The 21,312-nt window shown below is 42.2% G+C and overlaps 1 protein-coding gene across 2 annotated transcripts in view; it reads right to left on the reverse strand.

Moving 5' to 3' along the window:
• Positions 1–21,312, reverse strand: part of CNTN6 (contactin 6) — a 130,563-nt gene that overhangs the window by 11,985 nt on the left and 97,266 nt on the right. For both annotated transcript variants that reach the window (XM_059479999.1, XM_059479998.1), the window contains 5 exons: positions 6,612–6,739; positions 4,398–4,573; positions 3,934–4,051; positions 2,968–3,126; positions 2,726–2,875 (listed from right to left, as the gene is read on the reverse strand). In XM_059479999.1, the coding sequence (XP_059335982.1) occupies positions 2,726–2,875; positions 2,968–3,126; positions 3,934–4,051; positions 4,398–4,573; positions 6,612–6,739 (731 nt within the window). The remainder of the gene's footprint in view (positions 1–2,725; positions 2,876–2,967; positions 3,127–3,933; positions 4,052–4,397; positions 4,574–6,611; positions 6,740–21,312) is intronic.

Here is a 21,312-nt window from a genome sequence, read left to right on the forward strand (position 1 = left end):
ATGTTTGCATCTCAGAAGAGATGTTTACATCTCTCTTTTTCAGAGATTTTGGGCAAGTTTTGCCAAATCTGATCGTCCTTCCCATTGACAAATGCATTAATCCAGCTCCAAGGGTGGCAATAAAAGAAACCATGCTTAAAGTTCACAGAAACTGATGCCAGCCCATAATATATTTTATATTATATATAATTAAAGATATGAATTGCATAGAATTTCCAGATTTTAGTCCATGTATAAATAAATATCCTCTAGAAATGGGAGGAATTTCAGAATAATTTTGCTGTGCAGCCATAAGAGTGAGTCTGAGAGCAAACAGCCTGGACTCTCCTGGAGGGTTTCACAGGGCTGTTCATTTTTGTCACTCACAATCAATGTCTTTGGGCACATCAGAGGCAAACAATCTCAGACTGACAAGAACTGCATGGAAACAGCAAAACAAACTCTCAAGCCTGGTGTTTCACTGTTTCATGAACCAAGTGATGCTCAATTAGCTCATGTGTTAAATGTGTTTGGTACTTGTACATTTGCAAGGGGAGAATTTTGTGCTGCGGCTCAGCAGAGCCTCAACTGGGTCAGAGTTGAGAAACAGATGAAAATTTACAGCTGAGTGCACCAACAGAGGCTCAATTAATTCTCAGCTCAATTTTAATGAAATGAACAGCGGCTCATTTGCATTCACAAATCTACTAATGCTCAGATTTTAGCTGCCAAAATAGTTATTACAACAGCTCAAATTCACCCTTTCCTGGCCAGGTATTTGCTGTCCACACTGCCCTGCTGATTTCAGGTTCCTATTCTGACTAAAAAATTAATAAAAGCCCATATTGTCCCACTGCACTGCAAAATTTGGAGACAGGGGTTTGCAGCAGTGAAGGAGTTAAGCAGCTAAAACCTGAAGTGAGTCTTTCTGTCTCTTTTGTTAAACTTCAGACAAAGCTACAGTGCACAGAAATAATCTTCCTTGTGTTATTGCCATGATAAATAACAATAATTTTATTGTTTCTTTCTCCTCGTTGCCCCAGTCTTGTGAAACCCTCTAAGAAATAAATAAATAAAAGCTTTAAAAGATGAAAGCTTTCATTGCCTGTCTAGTTTTGAATATCCCACTTTACAAAGCCCCACGGTGGTAACAGCCACAAAAACATTCTCAAGATTAATTTGGTCTTTGTGATCAATCATGTTATGGAGAATATTCATTTGAGATACTCTGCTGGGAAATTTAAAAATTCTGACCTCCTCTGGAAAGTGCTGGAGTTGGATCTAGATGGTCTTTAAGGTCCCTACCAATCCAAACCATTCTGGGATTCTATTCCCCAGAAACAAATGGATTCCACATTCTAAAAGAAATGTGTTTTCTTCTGTATAATGTACAATAATGTATTTTGAGTTCTGTCCTGAAATGCAGCTTGCCAAACTTCAGAGCTTGGCAAATGAGATAAACAGAGAAGAGAAAGTGGATTGTAAAAGCTGCTTCCATTTTACTGCTTTCCATCCCATAAACACTGATTTTATAGGTGGGAGACAGTTGATAAGCAGGGGGCTGAGAGGAACATAAAACAAACCAAAGGTTTGGGCTGCAAATAAATTGTACCAAACTGAGCAGGTCAGAGGACTGACAGTGTTGGTCACCCAAGAATGAGGCAGCTTCCCCTGAGGTGCCAAGTCCCAGAAGATAAATGAGTAAAGGTCAGACAGACAGACAGAAAATATTCCACTCTGGAGTCAGTAGAAGCTGTTGGTTTCACTGGGCTTTGGATGCTGTCATTTATTTCATCCAATATCCAGAGTTAAAATTATCCTGCTCCTCCTGATGCTCAGATATCAAATACCTCTGCAGCCAAGGGACACTCAGAGAGCAGAGTTATCACTTTATGTGCAACTTTATGCGCACTTTTTTTACCCTCAACAGGGTAAAAACCTGGATTTAATTGGGAGAACAAAAATTATTCTCCCCAATTGCTTGAGTGAAAGGTTGGTCAAAGGGAAGAACATAGGATAACTCCAGCTTTTATCATGGAATGCCAGAATGCTTTGGGTTGGAAGGGACCTTAAAGCTCATGCAGTCCCACCCCTGCCATGGGCAGGGACACTGTCCACTGTCCTGATGCCTTGTGCAGGCTGCCCTAGAGCAGAGGCTGGATGGAGTTACAGAATAAAGAGGATTTACTCAAAGGATCTCCTCAATGGACCCACTTTGGACAGCACAAGAGCCCAACCAGGGCTGCACCCAAGATGAACCAAAATGGTCCCAAAATGGACAACCAGTCACAGACCAGTCTCACTTTTATAAGTTCTGCTCCATTTGCATCTTGCAGTTCATTGTCCCATTCCAGCTTTAGCCCAGGCAGTCCCACCCTGCTCGTTTTTCTCTCTCCAGCCCAAGGTGTTTGTGCTCTTGGGCTGAGATTTGGATCATTTGCCTTTTGTCCCAAGCTAGAGAAGGAATTGTTTTGTCTCCCTACTCTGTGAAGAGAGCTCACCATGCCCTGATATGAAGCCCAGACCCACACACTACAGCAGCTCAGAATCTGAAAAATACAAAAGCTAAACCTGAGGCATCAATCCCAGGTTGCCCCAAGTCCCATCCAGTAACGCGTTCTCATGGAACACATTGGATCCCTGCCCGTGGAATTGGGTAAATAACCCTGTAGGAATGAGTGGCTCTGCTGCAGTGAAATTCCCCCAGCTGAGAGCTGGAGAAGCATGGCAGGAAGCAGGGCCTCACCTGCTGCTTTGGTTTTCAGGAGAGCTGAAGGCCTGCTGGGCTCCCCAATCCCAACGCTGTTGCTGGCGACCACGCGGAACTCGTACTCAACCCACGGGCTTAAATCTACCACGGTGGCTTTGTGAGTCCTGCCATTAATGACCTCAGGATCTGAAGGCAAACATGACACCATCAATGGGTTTTTGAGGTAATTAATGGTGCACACTAAATAAAAATTCCAAGGCAAGTCCTGGATTGCTCACCTGTGGCGACCGCCTGCCATCCCACCGAGAAGGGAGTCCTGGTCTGCACACTGTAGATCTGCACTGGGCTGTTGTTATCTGCTCCAGGCTTCCAGGATAACCCAGCAGTTGTGCTAGAAACATGTTCAACTTTAACATCTTCTGGTGGACCTGGAGGGCCTGACACGATCAGCATTTTAAGAGGAAGGTATTGGGAAGAGAAGATTCACCGCTGGAATGGGTTGGGCAACTGTTACTTTCTCAACTCAGAGGAATTATTCATGAAGCTGCAGTGTCATAAAAGCTGCACAATCCCTAAATGATGGCTCCATGCCTGGATTACATTTTTATGAGTCAGGAAAATTAATGTCTGGATGTCTCTAACATGAAAACTACAAACAAAGGAATGATTTCTTCTTTGTGTCTGACAAAGAAAGACACCCAGTGTTGTCTTTTGTTGAACCATTGAACAGTCTGAGAATTCCTACTGAATTCAATCAAAACTGAGGTTCAGAAGGAATGCAGGATGGTGCACTGCACAAGTTTCTGATTTCTCCTAGGGTTTACAGACCGGCTCCCATAACAGCATTTCCTCACTGCTGGCAGTAAAAAGCTGAGTTAGAAAATATTATTTCATATTATCTCCAAATAGGGGAAAGGAATGAGGTATTTTGTTTTTCCCAGCCTGCACAGTGACCCAGAGATGCCTGAAGGAAACAAAAACACTGCTGAAATTAAAGGATTTCCCTCCCATCTGTGTAGCACAAAATTTTTGCCAAAGAGACCAGGGCAGAACTGCAGAGGTTCCCCTGGGTTGGCTGAACACCAGGACCATGCTGGCCACAAATTTGGGGCCAAGAGTAAAAGAAAGAGAGCATTTCACTAATGAGATTTGGAATTGACATCCTAGGAATCATTTAAACAACAGCTGATGTTAAGAATTCCTAATTCCTCTAGAAGATAAGTGTGTCTCCCTTACAGACATACCTCTCACAATTATCTCTGCTGTTGCAGATTGACTGTCTAAAGAAGTTTGCACCATGCACACATATTTCCCAGAATGATGCAGTTGAATATTTCTTATCATCAAATCCCCAGAAGATTCCTGGAGAGATTTAAAAAAAAAAAAAAAAGGTAAACTAATCACTCACAACATGCTTTCCATACTGGGCATTTTTATAAATTGCTCAATATTAATAAAAAATTCAGCTTTTAAATTAAAATATTCATAGCTATCATCAGTTTCTTTCATGGGGACATTTTTATTATGGCTTCACAAATAACTCAAGCGCCTTTATGAAATTTAGGGAAGAAAAATAAATGTTTGCAGCCGTTGTAAAGAAACAGTGATTTGCCAGGCACATAAACAGCCAGGGAAGAATTATGATAAACACTCGTGTCGTGTAAAGACTGTGGCGAAGAGTTTCATGAAGTGAGTTTGGGAAACTCACCCTTCCAATCCTTTCAAAGTGATGGATTCCCCTGCTCAAATCAATCCTCTGGCCATTGAATGACCACGAGAAGGCCACGTCCAGGGAGGGGTCGTGGGACACCTGGCACGGCAGGACAATGCTCTCTCCAACTGTTGCATCTGTGTCAGAGGGGGGAATCGTGATCACAGTCCTGTCTGAGGAGACAAAAAAAATGTATATATTTTTAATTAAAATACTTATAAAAATAGCAGCTATTGAAGGAGGTTTGTGCCATTTGGGAAATGATTTCAAACTGGCCCAAATGTTCTGTAATAAAGGGAATTAATTCTCTGTAATATAGAGATTATTTTAGACCACTCCTATGGCAGTACCATGGCCACATTGTGTGCCTGAGTGAGGACCCTAAATTAGTTTATATTTATATTAGGAACACTCTAAATTATACTACATCATAAAGCCCATAATCAATAGTTATGATTTCAGTCAAAAACTTCAGACTTCTCTTAAAAACGTGCTCATGGTTCTCCAAACTTGAAGAATCCTCCTGGCCAAAAACTGCAGCAAAAGCAAAAGTGCTGCTCATCTCCACTTACTTTAGAATTGACATCCTTAATCTGTATTAATGTCAGTGGCACTTTACTCCACAGGACTGCTCAAGTTACAGCTTCAAAGACGTTCCCAGGCAGGAAAATTATTTATTTGATCATTTTTAACCCATTACATCGAGACCCAAACTTGTAGCTCTTCTGAAGGGAAGTATCAGCTCACTGAAGGGGAAAGAAATGGGTTTATATGGCCGCACTTTTGTTGATGTGACTGGCAGACAGATTAGAGATAACAACCACTTTGTTGTAAGCAATTCCCTTGAATAAAGCTTTTGTGCATGCAAGTGTTGTAAAGTGATGAGAATTTAGACACATGTAGAAAATGAGAGCAGAATCACTTCAACAATATTAATATGATCTGAAAATAATGTGAGAGGAGGAGAAGGAAATGTACACGAGCTGGGTGCTCATCACAGCTTAACTCCAGAATTTAGGTGATTCTTAAATCACAGAATTTTGGGAAGGTTTGGGTTGGAAAGGACCTAAAATCCAATTCAGTGCCACCCCTGCCATGGCAGGGATACCTCCCACTGCCCCAGGGTGCTCCAAGCCCTGTCCAACCTGGCCTTGGGCACTGCTGTTATCATAACAAATCTCCTTTATTATTGGCCTGAAGCTGTTTACTTCCACCAAATAAATCTTGAAAATTGTCCTTTTGGGACTTACACTGGCTTTTGGGCATGAGGTGTGTTTTGTAGTAGTGATAACAAAAACTAAATTAATTTATTATGGTATTCCCATCTTCTTGCACCTCTTGTTGTATCCTCCTCATGCCCACTAATGCAGAATGTTCACCTGGGTGATATTTTTTATTTCTTTTATGGGCTTGTCTTCAAAACTTTTATCTCAAATACTTTTAAAAGCTTCTTAAAAGCTCTTGGTTTTGCCTTATCCATCTATCTTGCTTAGCAACAGCAAACATGCATTATATGGCAAATCCCATTCCAGAGGAGAAAAGAGGGGAGATGTGAGTGCTGGAGGTGTAATAAAGACTTCTCCCACAAAGAATAAACAACTCAATGAGCAGCAATAAACTTAATTTGCACATTAGCTATGCTTTCCCAAGTTCTGACATTTCAGTTGAAAATAATGCTGAAGCAATGAGGCCTATAATTGAACAGCCCAAACTTCTCCAGAGGGGAAACAAAAACAAATGTTCCCTGCAAACAAGATCATTTTTATACCATGTTGTTACTTGGTGTTTTAATAAACTTCATAAATGCCAAACAAAATAGAGTTCTTTTTTTTTTTTTTTTTTCATGTTTTAATGGGATTTTCCCATATTGCCATAATGTATGGGGCATGTGAAAGGGGGAGAACTTTAATGAGGTCAGAGCTGCAGAAACCCTGGAGTTCTTGGTGCTTTCATTGCTGGCTGTGCTGCAGCCCCATCCCAGGTCACACTCTGAGCTGGATCAGTGCTAATTGCTCTGTCAGAAGGTGAATATTTAAAATATTTTTGCCAGATGCAAATTTAAGGAGGAGCTCACACTGTAGGATACAGCACCATTCTGATACTGCTGAAGAGAAGGATATCAAAATAAAATAGTTACAAAATCAGAGAATCTTGGGTTGGAAGGGTTTCTGAAGCTCATTCAGTCCACAAAAGAAGGAAATGCTGAAATACCTTTCACAATGAGGTTCCCTGAGTTTCTGGCAGTTCCAAACTGGTTTGTGGCCACACAAGTGTAAAGCCCAGCGTCCACCTTGGAGATGTTGGAGATCCTGAGGCTGCCATCCTCCAGGAGCATCACCCTGGGGAAAAGCAGACAAAATGGAACCACGGAATCCCAGAGTGGCTTGGGTTTGATGGGATCTTAAAGCTCATCCCACCCCTGCCATGGACAGGACAGGGACAGGGACGCCTTGCACCATCCCAGGTGGCCCCAAGCCCTGTCCAACCTGGCCTTGGAACTTCCAGGGATGGAAAATGCACAATTTCCTGGGCCGCAATAGGAAAATAGAAATAAAAAAGACTTCTGGCAGAGGAATAGTAACAGAAATGCAATGCTACTTTTAATATTTAATTATTTATTATTTTAATATTTCCATTATGATTTTTCTCTTCTACAGCAAGCTGAATCTGTGTTAACCGATTTTCACCTCTTCTACTTATTAATTTCTATATTAGAAATGTTTTCTTGGCAAACTGGGGTTGGTCATTCACTTCTCCAGGTGACTTTCTTACAGCAAAATCTGAAATCTCAAGAAAAAGTCAAAAGACTCCACTTGCTAGTTACTTGTGTTCTATTTTACCATGGTTTTGTAGTTTTTTGGGGTTTTTTTACAGATCCCAGTGCTCCTAAGCCAAGCTAAGGTTGTGTGTGAGCCCAGCTGCCCGTGGAGTTCTGTCAGGATTATTAAAAGATATTATCAGACTGGCTGAGGTGCTCAAATGCCACCTCACAAGCCAAGGAGCCAAATCAAACCCCTCACTGTCTCACGGGGCCCCCAAACCACCCTGGAGTCTCTGAGTTGTTTATATCAGTGTGCAGAGAATTGGGAAAATTGCATTTAATGGTAATTTCAGGATTACTCCTGGCTTTTATGGACAAAATTAATTTTTGAGCTTGTTCCTATTTTATTTTTTCATGTTATTGAGATGCTTTGGGATGTAAGTCAGGACAAGGATTGGGTGTGATTTCCTGGGATAAGCTGTCACTGTGACCCTTCTGCTGTCACATAGGGCAGAACTTCAGGATTTTGGGATTTTCTGCAGACTCACACAGAACACACATCCAAAAGTAGAGGATTTTCAAATCACAGCTGAATTAGTAATGAAATTTAGCACAGAAAATATTTTTCTGTCATATTTTGGGTGTTTTCCCCCCAGTTCTTCAACATCCACATGGTAAATGTGGAACTTGAACAAATTTTTTTCTGAATTTAGAAGAAATTTAGGACATGAAGGTCCTGGAAGTTTCATAAAAATGGGGTCAGGGCCCCTGTGTGCTCCTCCTCTTGCCACCAAGCTCAGTCCTCAAGAGGCATCAGAGAATCTGCACCCAATGCCACATTTCCTTACACTCAAAAAAATTCAGTGTAAGCCACAACTCCACAGGAAACCAGGCTCCATTCACTCACAGCAGCACTGCATCATTTTTTATATCCCTCATTTAATTGACATTTAACTCTAATACAAGGCTCCTTTCATAAAATAGAAAATATCTAATTCATGCATCACAGCTTGGGTATTTAATATTTATTACTAACAACATAAGATTGGGTGATGTACTGAATTATTAAAGGAAATGAACAATCACAAGAGCAGAAGTCGGAGCTGGCAGCAGCATCAGAACCATTAAACACACAAAAAAAACCCCATCACAGTGTGTTTCTGTTTCCCATTCTGGCATTTATACATTTGTAACTGCAAGTGGAACACACATCAGCCCTTGTCCTGCTCCTGTCACACCTCCCAACAGCTCAGCTGGGAAGGAGAAGCACTAAACTTGGATTTCTGCTGATCTTCTGGCTTATATCCCCCTAATTTCACATGTCCCACCATCATCTGACCTTTCCCTGTGGGAATTCATAAAATTAGAGGGAAAATTCAAATTAAAATTAAGCAGATCTTAACAAAGATCTGCTGCTGAGCAGGGCAGGGTGGATTTGGGGCCAGGACAAGCAGAGATGTCCCTGTGCAGCTGGGAGGGGAAGGGATTTAGGGTTCAGTGAAAAATCTTTGTTTCCTTGGCAATAATCACCAGGTGCTGCAGCAGCTCTGGGTTTGCCACTTGTGGTACAGTGAGGGAATAAGTTCAGCTTTAATAATCCATCATTCTGAACAGGAACTGAGCAAAATAGGAGGAGGCAAAGCTCCCTCCTCAATACAGAGATGTGTCAGCTGAAGGCATTGTTTGGATAAGGAAGGGGGAATGAAGTTGTGCCAGGGGAGGGTCAGGTTGGATTTTAGGGAAAGGTTCATTCCCAGAGGGTTCTGGCACTGCCCAGGCACTGCCCAGGGAATGGGCACAGAGGCTGCCAGAGCTCCAGGAGCCTCTGGAAAACCCTCCCAGGGATGCCCAGGGGGGATCTGGGGTGTCTGTGCAGGGCCAGGAGCTGGATCTTGGCACCTGGGGCAGTTTCTGATCCTTGTGGGTCCCTTCCAGCTGAGGATATTCCATGATTCTGTGATCCCATGAACTGAGCTGGTGTCATGTCACAGACATCTTTTTATGAAAAATTCTTTTTTTAGGATTTTTCCTCCTGAGAAGCTGGGAGGCCTCAGGAACAAAATGCAAACAATGGTTATCTGCTGCTGTGGGATGCAACAGGTGCATCTGGGATTGGTCTCGTGTGGTTGTTTCTAATTAATGGCCAATCACACTCAGCTGGCTCGGACAGAGAGCCAAGCCACAAACCTTTGTTAGCATTACTTCCTTTCTATTCTCAGCCAGCCTTCTGATGAAACCTTTTCTTCTATTCTTTTACTATAGTTTTAATGTAATATATATCATAAAATAATAAATCAGCCTTCTGGAACATGGAGTCAGATCCTTGTCTCTTCCCTCAACATAAGACCCCCGTGAACACGGTCACAGTGTCACAGATGTGCATCAACAGCAGCCCTGGGTCCTCTCCCTCACCCACCTCTGGCTGTTCCAAAGGCAGCTTTGAGCATGAAGAAACATTTCCAGGTGTTCTCCTTTTGCCTCTGCAATATTTTTTGCATTAATGATGCTTTTCTCCCCATCAGCTTGCACCAACCACCAGAAAAACTGCTGGTGATAAAACAGGGGATGCAATTGGGTGGCTGGGTAACATATGGTGTTCATCAAACAGTATCCAAAGAGATTCCAGTGTGAATCAGCAAATGTTCATAAATTGGGCACCTGAATAATAATTCATAACAAGCCACCTCAGTGTCTTTCTCTCCATCAAATATTGATGACCTGTTACTTTTACTGCAGTTGCACCTAAAAGCTCTTAGGTGCAAATTAAAAACCAGAAGTGGCATAAAGCAAAAAAAAATAAAAAAAGACAATAAGCTTCAGTGTAGGTAAATACACAGGAAAAAACAGTCAGTAAAATACAGAATAGCAAAGGGGAGAAGCTTTGAAAGCTCCATCTTAGCCCCTGTGGATTCTGATTACAGCTTTTCCACTGAAGTTTGGTCATGCCTCAGATTTTTCATCCCTGTATTCTTCATGATGAATTGAGACCTTGATAATTCCCATCTCTCTCATTTAGCCACTAAGAGGGGTTTGTACCCACTCAGGAGCTGGCAGTGTCACGTTTGATCTGAAGAAATGCTGCTCTGAAACAATATTTCAATGGCTGGGCAGGCTGAGGATGGAATGGCTCTTTTAATGGATCAAAAAGGAGCTTAGCAGAGAGAAAATCTGCTAAATAAAAGCTCCTGAGTTGTTTGAAACAGGTCACGCTACCTAACAACAATTAGAGCGAGCAGTAAATAAGACACTCAGGCAGAATTTGTGTAACAGCACAAAGAACTCCACTGTAATTAGTTTAGTGGGGAAAGGAATGAAAAAAATGTTTTTAAAAAGTGAGAAATTTCCAGCTGTCCTGAGGCCTGGGATAGGAGAGAGATGGGAAGACAGAGCACAGCAGAAAACCAAGATGATGCATTTCAAATGCAAGAAAAAAAACAACAAATGTGAAATGCTGCCCCAGGTGCCAAGAACAGCAAAGTTGCCCTAAACTCCCTCAGAGCCAGGACTGTGTGCCCTGGGTGGGTTCAGGGGGCTGCACTTTGTCCTCTCCCATTTCTCTCCCAAATCAGGGAGCTGTGATGCACAAGGCCGTGGGAATATTGTCTCTAATGGGCTTTGGATCAAGCTCTGACAAATGGTTTAAAAAGAAGCTGTGAAAGGCACGTCTCACCTGCTGGAAACCATTCCTTTTCACAACATTTGAGGCTGTGTGAAGGCTACAGATAATAATTCTTAGCAGCTGCATCACAAGACAAGGTAATTCCAAGTGCTGTGACGAGACAGAAAAGTTTAACTTGTCCAACACAATGCAAGGAGAATATTCTGCCTGCCAGGAAAACTGGACTTCTCTCAATAAGTAAATAAGTGCCTGTCAAGGGCCCAAAAGCACAAGATGTGAAGCAGATCTGATAAATGCAGAGCTGTGAAAGACAGAGGAGAAGGAAGAACTCAGGGCCCAGCTGAGTTCATAAAGCTCTGAGGCACCAAGGGATTGCTTAAGCCCAGCCTAACTCTAGGTTGGCATTTCTGATTTACAAAATGCTTAACTCCTGATCAGAGTCCTGCTTTCTCCTGTTCTCCTGCCTGGTTCTACCTCTGGGTGAGCAGCTTAATTAAACAAAGCTGCTGTGAGCAAAAGAAGAGATGAAAATCCAGTTCTGACTATTCGTGCAAAGTTCCTGCACAGAGGGCGGGTTGGGAATACACAGAAATATTATTCCATGTGGAATTGTGGAATGGTTTGGGTTGGAAGGGACCCAAAGATCATCCAGTTCCATGGGCAGGGTCATCTTCCACTGTCCCAGATTGTTCCAAGCCCCAGTGTCCAACCTGGCCTTGGCACTGCCAGGCATCCAGGGCAGCCTGTGCCTGCATTTTGTCACCAGCAATGTAAAATATTTCTTCCTCATTCCTAATCTAACCTGACTCTCTTTCACTTTAAACCCACAGGATATAAATATTGAAATTCCCCTCTGAGTGCCTCCATCAGGAGATGAGCTCCATGTGCAGTCAGGAAAACAAACAGCTTCCCTGGGATCTGCTGGAGCCAGAGCTCCGTATGATGTTCAAAAAGAAGAGTTTGCAAAATTTGTGCAGAAGCCAGAGGCTGTGGGGAAGAGGTGAGAGCTCATTAAAATTGTCACACATACTTTTTTAAGTAAAGAACTTGAGAAATCAAGCAGGGATGATAGGTGCAGCTTTTAATTAACCAGGCCAAACAAACCATCTCCGAGTGTGTTGTCTCGTGTGAACAAAAGATTGTTGATGGCTATTTGCTTTGATCTTAAGAGCATGAAAGAACAATATGTATTTAACAAGGCTGATGGAAGAAATAAAATCTGAGAAAAGAAAGAGGTGTCAAGTCATTAGATTTAAAAGTGCAGCAGGGGTAGCTTTGTGCACTGCTGCATTGTTCAGCCGATGTGTTTTTGGGAGAGGGGGAATGTTAATTCATGGATATGAAATGCATGGATTCAAACAGCAAAGGGCTTTGAAATCCCCATCAAAATCTTGAGCTGGATCTGTGTAAAACTGGGTGGATTCTGCAGCTTTCAGCACTGCCAGAAGGGCAGCTCTCCCTTCGAGGGTGTAATTCTTTTCCAAATAAAGTAACCCTGGTACTTTGTACAGATTCCCTCTCCTTGTCTCCTGTCTGCTCTCACATCTGACACCTCCCAGCCTTATTGAAGCCTCATCACGGCGCTGTGCTGATAAAAAGAGAGGAATCTGGATCTGATGAAATCAGAGGCAAAGTAATTTTTATTATCTGAGAAATCCTATTTGAAACCATGTCTGCTCAGCCTCCCTTAGCTGCTCAGGAGCAAACCCCCTCTTTATTTCCAGGCTGTGCAAAGAGATATATTGTTTATAAATTTCTCCAGACATGCTGCCAGACACTGAGACAATATCTGACTCCTCTAATTTTACCAAGATTGAGGAGCAGGAGAGGCTGCATTAAAAACTACAAAGGGAAGTGAGTGAGGGGCAGAAAGATGAGCACAACTCCCAAAGGAGTTGGAATTAGCAGTGATTTATGCAGATGGAAATGTGAGCAAAGTTTGGCTGAGTGAATGACTTGTCCCTGCTGCTGACAGCCCTGGTATTTTTGAAAAGGTCCCACTGAATCCCATCTGAGATCTGACTGTCTGTATCATATGTTAATGATCTTTGTACCTGTTTATTCTATTCTGAGCATAATTTGTATGCTAATAGTGTTGCCATTTAATAAACTGCGCTTAAAAAGATTTTCCTTATCTGCATGCTGATATAAATGAGCTTCAGGGTTGACTGACAATTAACTGGGAATCAAATAAATGTCATTATAATCTTTTAACTATTTGGATCAAAACACAATCCAGCTGAATGGTCTTATTAAAATATTGTAGAAAATAATATTATTAGAAACTATTTAATGTGATGCTAGAAGTCTTCCATCCTATTTCTTAAAATTCTCCCCTCTTCCTAAAAATAGAATTATTTTTGCATCAAATCCCTGCAATTGGGACCACAAATATTTATTTATGTAAATATATACAGCCGTCTGAACTGAGCTGTACTCCATCACACAGATTCCAGAGAAAACACAGGATTTTCAGGAGCTGCTGCTGCCTTTAACATAAAATAGCAAAAATCGTTTTGCCCTGTCTGTAACACACTCAAGGATTAAATGTGAGGCAGATGTTCCTCTGCGATGGCCAAGGGAAAAAGTGACAAAAGCACCCAAATGTGCCCAAATGTCTTGTAGTGACACATCCCAGAACTGGCAGCCAGTGAATACTGGGCAACAGCACCTCTGTGTGTATGGGAAAGAAAAGCAGAAAAGGAGCAGAACTGCCAAATAAAACAGCTGCCAATTTCTTTATCTTCCAAGTTCTGCTGGTTTTATGAAATCTTTGTAACTCCACTACATCAGACAAAAGCTGTTCCAGTGCAGGATGGGATGTCCTCACTGCCACTATCCTAATCCCACAATTAATCATCATTTTTATGATCCAGGCACTATCAGGAGCTCTGACTCAGCCCTTCACACAACAAAATTCACTCCAGATGTAAAACAAAGCCCTTAATATGGGATTTTAGTAGAATTTAACCAGTACAGAAGGCCCTGAATTGCCCTCTGTGTGGGAGTTTCATTCACTTGCAGGAAGCTGCTTCCCTCTCTCCTTGTCAGAACATATTTCAGGAGCACAAAACAATAAAACCTGCTGGTAACCTTACAGAATTCTGTCCACACAACAAGCAGCTGACACCAGCATGGCCCTGCTTGGATTTCAGAAACCCTGGAATAGAATCAGAGACCAAAAATGCCCAAAACAGAATCAGAGAATGCCAGGATGGTTTGGAGTGGAAGGGACCTTAAAACTCATCCCATTCCACCCATGCCATGGGCAGGGACAAATTCCCCTACCCCAGGGTGCTCCAAACCCCATCCAGCCAGGTTTCCTGCAAGTCCAGGGGGAGCCCAACCAACAGGAACAAGAAATTAGTGCATTTTTTCCAAATTTGGAGCATGTTTTCCAAATTTGGAGCATGTTTTCCAAATTTGGTGCATGTTGTCCAAATTTGGAGCATGTTTTCCATATTTGGTGCATGCTTTCCAAATGTGGTGCATGATTTCCAAATATGGTGCAGGTTTTCCGCATTTGGTGTATGTTTTCCAAATTTGGAGCATGTTTTCCAATTTGGTGCATGTTATCCAAATTTGGGTCATGCTTTCCAAGTTTGGTGTATGCTTCCCAAATCTGATGCATGTTTTCCAAGTTTGGTGCATGTTTTCCATCCCACACTGGCATTTTTGGATGCTGCAGCAATACCATCAGCAGCAACAATGTGCATGGCAGCACAACTTGGACTGGAAGAGAAGCACAGAAGGTAGAATTCTCTCATTACTTTTTTTTTCCTGCAAACTCCTAATTAGGAAACTTGATTCCCAGCCTGCTCAGTGGAAAAAGATCCAATGAGATTATCTGGCTTTGGATGGAATCCTGAACATCCAGAAAATATGCATGGAGCAGGGACAGGACACTGGAAGGGGGAGAGGACACAGCACTGACACTCACTGGGGGTTGGATTATTGCAATTCCTTTGGAAGGGAAGAGTGGCAGATTTCCTGGGACATCTCAGCAAGCAGGACAGCCCCTTGGAAAGGCTTTCCTTAACAATGCTGTCATAACTTGAGTGGGAACAATTTCAAATTGCATTAGAGAGGTGTCCTGCAGAGGGGAGTTGGAATAAATCCTCTTTATCACGTGAGAACATCTGCTTCATTTGCTTCCTCCATGCTCCCATTATCTGGTGTGCTAAACACTGGCACTGAGCACTCAGCAGTGCAGGGTGAAATAAGGTTTGTTGGCTTGTTCTGTTGTGAAACTCTCCAAGAAGAGAGAGAAGAGAGGAAAAACCCTTTTCTGCTGTCTTCCCCTGCCCCAATATCCTCTGGCTGCTGCCTGGGTCAGGTAGCAATGGGGGTCCCCTCCTGCCTCCTCATTACTCTGCAGTGCCTTGACTTCAAATGGAAACAGAACAGAGGGAGAGGAAAGTGGAGAAACAAAGGAAAGTAAGATAAAGAAGGAAAAAATAAAGCATTTCTTTTTTTCTTCCCATCATCTGCGCTCGTTCTTCCTTCTCCTTATCTCCCTCCTCATCTTTCAGTCAAAGTTTCCATTCCCCTGCCTTCACTCTCAGTGTGGGGAACAAGAATAAAATAACCAGAAAGATGGAGAAGAAGGAAAGACTGAAGGCACTTCAGGAGAGTTTGGGGTGTTTTCTGACAAGCCTTTGGTTGTAAAACTTCTGCCAAAATCAGCAGTTCTGGCGATTCCTGCGGCTGCTGCCACGTGTGATATTCCTCCCAGATCCAGTGGCACTGGAAAATGCTCACAACCAACACCAAAACCAGACAAACTTCCCTGCTGAGAGCAAATAAATCCTCAGTAAATGCATTGGAACTGCCTCTCCCAGTTCTGTGCAATTCCCTTCTGTTTTCTGTCTGAAACCAGAACCACTGGATATTTTTAGCTAGAAAATCCTTCCTGCAGCTCTCAGCATTCCCTGGGGAATGGTGTGATGGTGAGGTTTGTCTGGTTAGCACCAAATGTGCTGTGACACTGGGGTTTCAGAGATAAAAAACACCTCTAAACAGCAACCCCAGGTTTTGTAGGAGTTTTCATGTTTTAAAGAGTAACTTCAGACCAAACACAGGTAAATCTGTGCTTTTAATTCCTGTCAGTCTGTTTGTAAGCAAGGAATGGAGCTGAAGTGATTAATCAAATTTAGCAGAGGTGGAATCAATCCCATTGGTTCTCCAGGCAAAAGTGGGATTTCATCAACAGATAAGCTTAATTTGTATTCGTGTTGACTTTCAGCAGTGGTGTCTGAGATAGCTGGAATTGCTCTGATTGCTGGTGCCCACACTTCAAGTGCTCTATTTAAATACTAAAATAGGAAATGAACTTCTTTACAAGCACACAGACACTGATAAGATAGAAGGGTTAAGGCATCTCATCAAAGCTATGCAAAACTCCTCGTGGAGGAAAAGCAAGGAGGATAAAAACAGAGACACACTTAATCCAGGCTTCAAAAACCAGACTTAAAAAATAAAATAATAGTAAAATTAATAGCCCAGTGCTAGTCACCCAGCTGCATTGCTGTAGAAAGCTGGGAATAGAACAGTAAGTTCTGGAATATCATAAGAAAAATAGATTTTATATGGAACTTGGTATCTGCATGCAAATATCTGGGGTATTTTATGTGCAAGCAGGGGGTGAGGAAAGCAGGGTGGTTTGTGGCACTAAGCAGCCTGGCTCCTCTTTGCCTGTGCCACTCATCTACTTTGACTTAAGGCGGTTGTGGGTTTTTTCAGACACTGTGGATGGATTTCATTCCCTCAGCTTTGCTCATCTAAGTTTGGTGTCTCATTTGAGAGGGAGGCACCTGCCAAGAACAAGTAAATAACTCCCTTAGGCTGCATATTGACTTCAGCTAAAGAATAGTCAAGTGCCATCAATCTCCTCCTTTGTTAGCAGACTAGTGCAAATTTTAGAATTTTTTATCCATTTGGTCTTGATTCCTCCCCAAGCAGATTTTTCTTATTTATTTTTAAGGATAACGGATATTCTGAAGCTAAACCAACAGCATTGACATTCTGGTAATTGAAATGCTTCCCTGAAGTTTGCTGAACTGTCCTGACACATTTCTGCTCAAATTGGCTGGAGCTGAGATGCTGTTTCACAGACAATGCATTTTGTGTTTGATCAGGCCATTGAGTGAGGACTTCTCCTGTTTACCAGTAATCACAGCACAAGAAGAGCTGGGAGGGACCCACAAGGATCAGGATCCAACCCCAAAATCCCACCCTGGGCATCCCTGGGAGGGTTTTCCAAATTCTCCTGGAGCTCTGGGGCTGTGCCCATTCCCTGGGCAGTGCCAGCACCTCCTAGGGGAAGAACCTTTCCCAAAAATCCAACCTAAACCTCTCCTGACATGGTTCCACCCATTCCATGTCCCAGGGAACAGAGATTGGAGCTGCCTCTCAGAGGAGCTGCAGACTTTTGAACTCCCTGTTTGTCTAATTCTAATTTGTTTAATTCTAATTTGTCTAACTCACAGACATAAAACAATCCTTTTCTCAAATAACAAAAAAAAAAAAAAAAAAATTATAAAGTTCAAATGTGTTAAAAGGCTGCTGGGTTTGGAATCTGGCTGTGAGCAGTGGAGGAGCAGAAGGAAAGCACAAGCAGGGGGTGGTCCAGTGTGGGGTGGGAGAACAGATCCTAAGGAAACAGATCCTAAGGAAACAGATAATAAGGAACAGATCCTAAGGAACAGATCCTAAGGAACAGATCCTAAGGAAACAGATCCTAAGGAAACAGATAATAAGGAACAGATCCTAAGGAAACAGATAGTAAGGAAACAGATAATAAGGAACAGATCCTAAGGAACAGATAGTAAGGAACAGATCGTAAGGAAACAGATAATAAGGAACAGATCGTAAGGAAACAGATCCTAAGGAACAGATCCTAAGGAAACAGATAATAAGGAACAGATCCTAAGGAAACAGATCCTAAGGAACACATCCTACGGAACAGATCCTAAGGAAACAGATAATAAGGAACAGATCCTAAGGAACAGATCCTAAGGAAACAGATCCTAAGGAAACAGATAATAAGGAACAGATCCTAAGGAACAGATCCTAAGGAAACAGATCCTAAGGAACAGATCCTAAGGAACAGATAGTAAGGAACAGATCCTAAGGAACAGATCCTAAGGAAACAGATCCTAAGGAACAGATAGTAAGGAACAGATCCTAAGGAACAGATCCTAAGGAAACCTGCTGGGTCCTGGCTGCTTCCCTGGCAGCAGGAGAACCCCTGAGCCTGGGCTCCAAGGGGCAGCTCCAGGAACTCAGCAATTCCCAGATACTCTTCAAGAACTCAGCAATTCCCAAATACTCCAGGAACTCAGCAATTCCCAGATAATTCCCTCACCCATCACAACATCTGCTCCACTAACTTTCCATGGAATTTATGAAACACAGCTTCCCACCTCATTGTTTTCCCATGTTTCCTCAGATTAATGGCAATAACCTGAGTGTAAAACACCAGAACCAAGAGTGCCACAGGACACCGAATTCATCAGCTGTATTTATGGCAGAGCATCCATTCCCATCCCTCACAGAGCTGGGACTGAGCTGTGTCCTACCAGCAAGACTTGGAGCCAACAAGTATTGAGCATATTTTATGATCTCTAAATGCACTTCTTGCCCGGGCCCCCAAAAACAATTTAAATTATGAATATTTGCTTATTACTGATTATTAATGCATGGAAAGTGCTGTATATGACTAATGCATTCTTCCAGCCTACCTCATTTCTCAGTTTTCCCTCAGCTCTCCTCATTGAAATTCCGAGTGAAGTGAATCCCATATGTTTCCATGCGTTCACTGCAGGGCTTGGGGACGCTCAGCCCAGGCTGGGGGAATAGCACCTCTCTCTGGCAAAGCAAAACCAGCCCCAATTCCCTTCCATTAAAATGCTCCCATCAAAAGGAATTTTTATAAAAGAAGTTTTCCATGGGAGTCCCAAATCTGAATTCACTGAAGGCACAAAGACGTTTGTGATGAGATCGGTGTCTAGACTTGAAAATTTGTTTTATTTAATATACGAATTGTTCCTTTCTTCTCTTCTGTTCCCTCAGTTGGTTACGAGGGGATAGAAGCGAGGAGAGAGATGAAGAAAGCTCCTGTTGCATGCACTGAGGATGTGACACACATGAAAATGGCTGAGATCTGTGTCAGACTCCATGGGAAGGGAGTTTGGAGCACAAAGCTTGGCTTTTGTTTCCTTGCTACACTGAGCTCAAACCCCCAGCACACGCCAGGAAAAGTTCTTTATTCCAGCTGTCCCTTGCAGAAATGGAATTGCTCCCCAAACCCCATTTCTGCTGATTTTGACCCAAAGAAGGAGGATAATTGCCCAAGAGAGCACCTGAAGCTGAACTGGTGGAAATCACAGGAGGAGGGAGCAGGAAAACCAGCCAGGAGGAGCCACTGTGGGATTTCCCTTGGATTCCTGCAGCTGATAACCTGGAATTCCCTCTGCAGGTGCCAGCACCATGGACCAAGGATAAATCCCATTACTCAGGGCCTGAGCCCTGCCAATAACAGTGGAATGGAGTTATTGCTGAAAATTTGGAAGGGAAACTCAATGAAGAGGGCTGGGAACAATAAGCAGATCTGGTACTGGTATGTTCAGGTTTTACTTCACCATCTAACATAAAAAAAAAACATTATTTTGGCATTTTCTGCAGGATTTACATGTGTGCTTCAAGTGCAATGAAGTGTTTTACAGAAATGAGAGCAGACAAACTGCTGAAGAGCTGAGAAATGGAGCCAAAAAAAGGATGGGAAAGACAAATGGGGCTGGAGAAAACTCTGCTCTGAAGAGGGGACTGAGGGCTGAGGACCTTCACTGCTGAACCCCAGCCAGAAATGCAGAAAATTACCCTTCAAAAATTTTTAAGATATTTTTCAGAGAGCAAGGGCCCAAATACTGCAGCTTTGGAAACTTAAAATTGACCTCAAGAACTCAGAAGAAATCTAATTAAAAATATTTAATGGTGGATCTATTAATATGGAAAATCCAATAATTAGTGCTCCTATTTAGCACACTTCTCTTTACACACTTACAAACTGAATTTAATGTAATCTCCTGTGATATCAAGAGTTCAGCTGATCAGGGAGAGTGGTTACCACATATTCAGGATTATCAGGAATAAACTATTATCAGGAGTGAAAGGAAAAAGATGAAAATGAAGGAATATTCTTTCCCCTTTGAGTGGAATAGGTCTGTTTTCATGATTTCTTTAACAAAAGATTGAATTTGTCTACATAATTTAAAAGCAGCTGCATTATCAGACTGATTTAAGAATGAGCCCATCACAGAACTGGAAGGGATTGGTTTTCCCTTTTTTAGCAACTATAACCCTACCAAATATTTTTAAAAAGACCAATAAAAGAGCCCATAAAGGTTATAATTGCAGCACGATAAAATGGGAGCAGAAATAGGCCTTGTCAGGGTTTAATCATATCTGTGGAGAAAGGCAGACCATGTTCCCTCTCTTTTTATGTGTAATTCCAGCACTTTAATTAGCCATGTACTTTACAGCCACACAAGCCCTTATTTCATTTTGTTTTCTGTCAGGGAGATCTCTGGACTGACACTGTACTGCTGATTTATCTCCCATGCTTTTTAAACCACGGCATTAGCCAGTTTGTCATTTAATAATCAAACAGCCTCATAAATTCCACTTTGCACCAGTGGCCACACTGGCAATAATGTGCATGCAGAGAGTTTAAACTCTGTCTCCTTTGTAAATCCTGCTCCTGTTATTTGCTCCTGCCCAGCAGCAGGAGCCTTCTGGGATACTCAGAAATTACAGTGTGCTCAGAATTATTGTTAGTAAATTAATACAGGAGCACAAGTAAATACTGTACGGAGTGTGTAAATATTTCTTTTATCAGTAAATCAGGTGGGGAATGTCAGAGTAGTGGAACCTCAAGATCCAGGCTTAGTTCAGCCTCTGGAATAGGCAACACAATCAAAATACAATCAGAAGACAAATAAAGATTTGTTTAAACACTGGTTAGAAAAGTGTTTTTCATTGTGAGTGGTTAAAATGAAAATAAAATGGCCACTACTTAAAGGGGGAAAAGCCATTGGAAAGTTCTCTGTGGCCATGGGATGGATTGCTCACCCAAATTTCTCTGTTCCATTGGCAGCACCTATGTAAAATTCTCAGATTTTCTCCTTCTTTCGTAAATACTCCTGTGACTTATCTCTATTGTACATTCCTGCAGCGTGGCATAGGGAAACGATCCTGTGTGCCACAGTTTGGGATAATGTTTTAGAGAATTATCATCATTCTAAGTCTGATGTGACCCAAAGTAACCTCGTTGAGCAAGTGGTCCTGTGTGAAAATCTGTGCTCAGCTGCCAGAGCTTCATGAATTACTGATTATAGATTTCAAAGGCTGACAACAGAAGGTGACAAGAGAGGGTTGCTGTTATATTTGTGAGCTGAAAGAGATGCTGAGGAGGACTCTCAGACATTCTCAGCACTTCTGAAGACACTGCTGCCCATTTCATCCATCTGTCT

This window comes from Ammospiza nelsoni, chromosome 11, assembly GCF_027579445.1.
Source record: "Ammospiza nelsoni isolate bAmmNel1 chromosome 11, bAmmNel1.pri, whole genome shotgun sequence".
Classification (NCBI taxonomy): Eukaryota; Metazoa; Chordata; class Aves; order Passeriformes; family Passerellidae; genus Ammospiza; species Ammospiza nelsoni.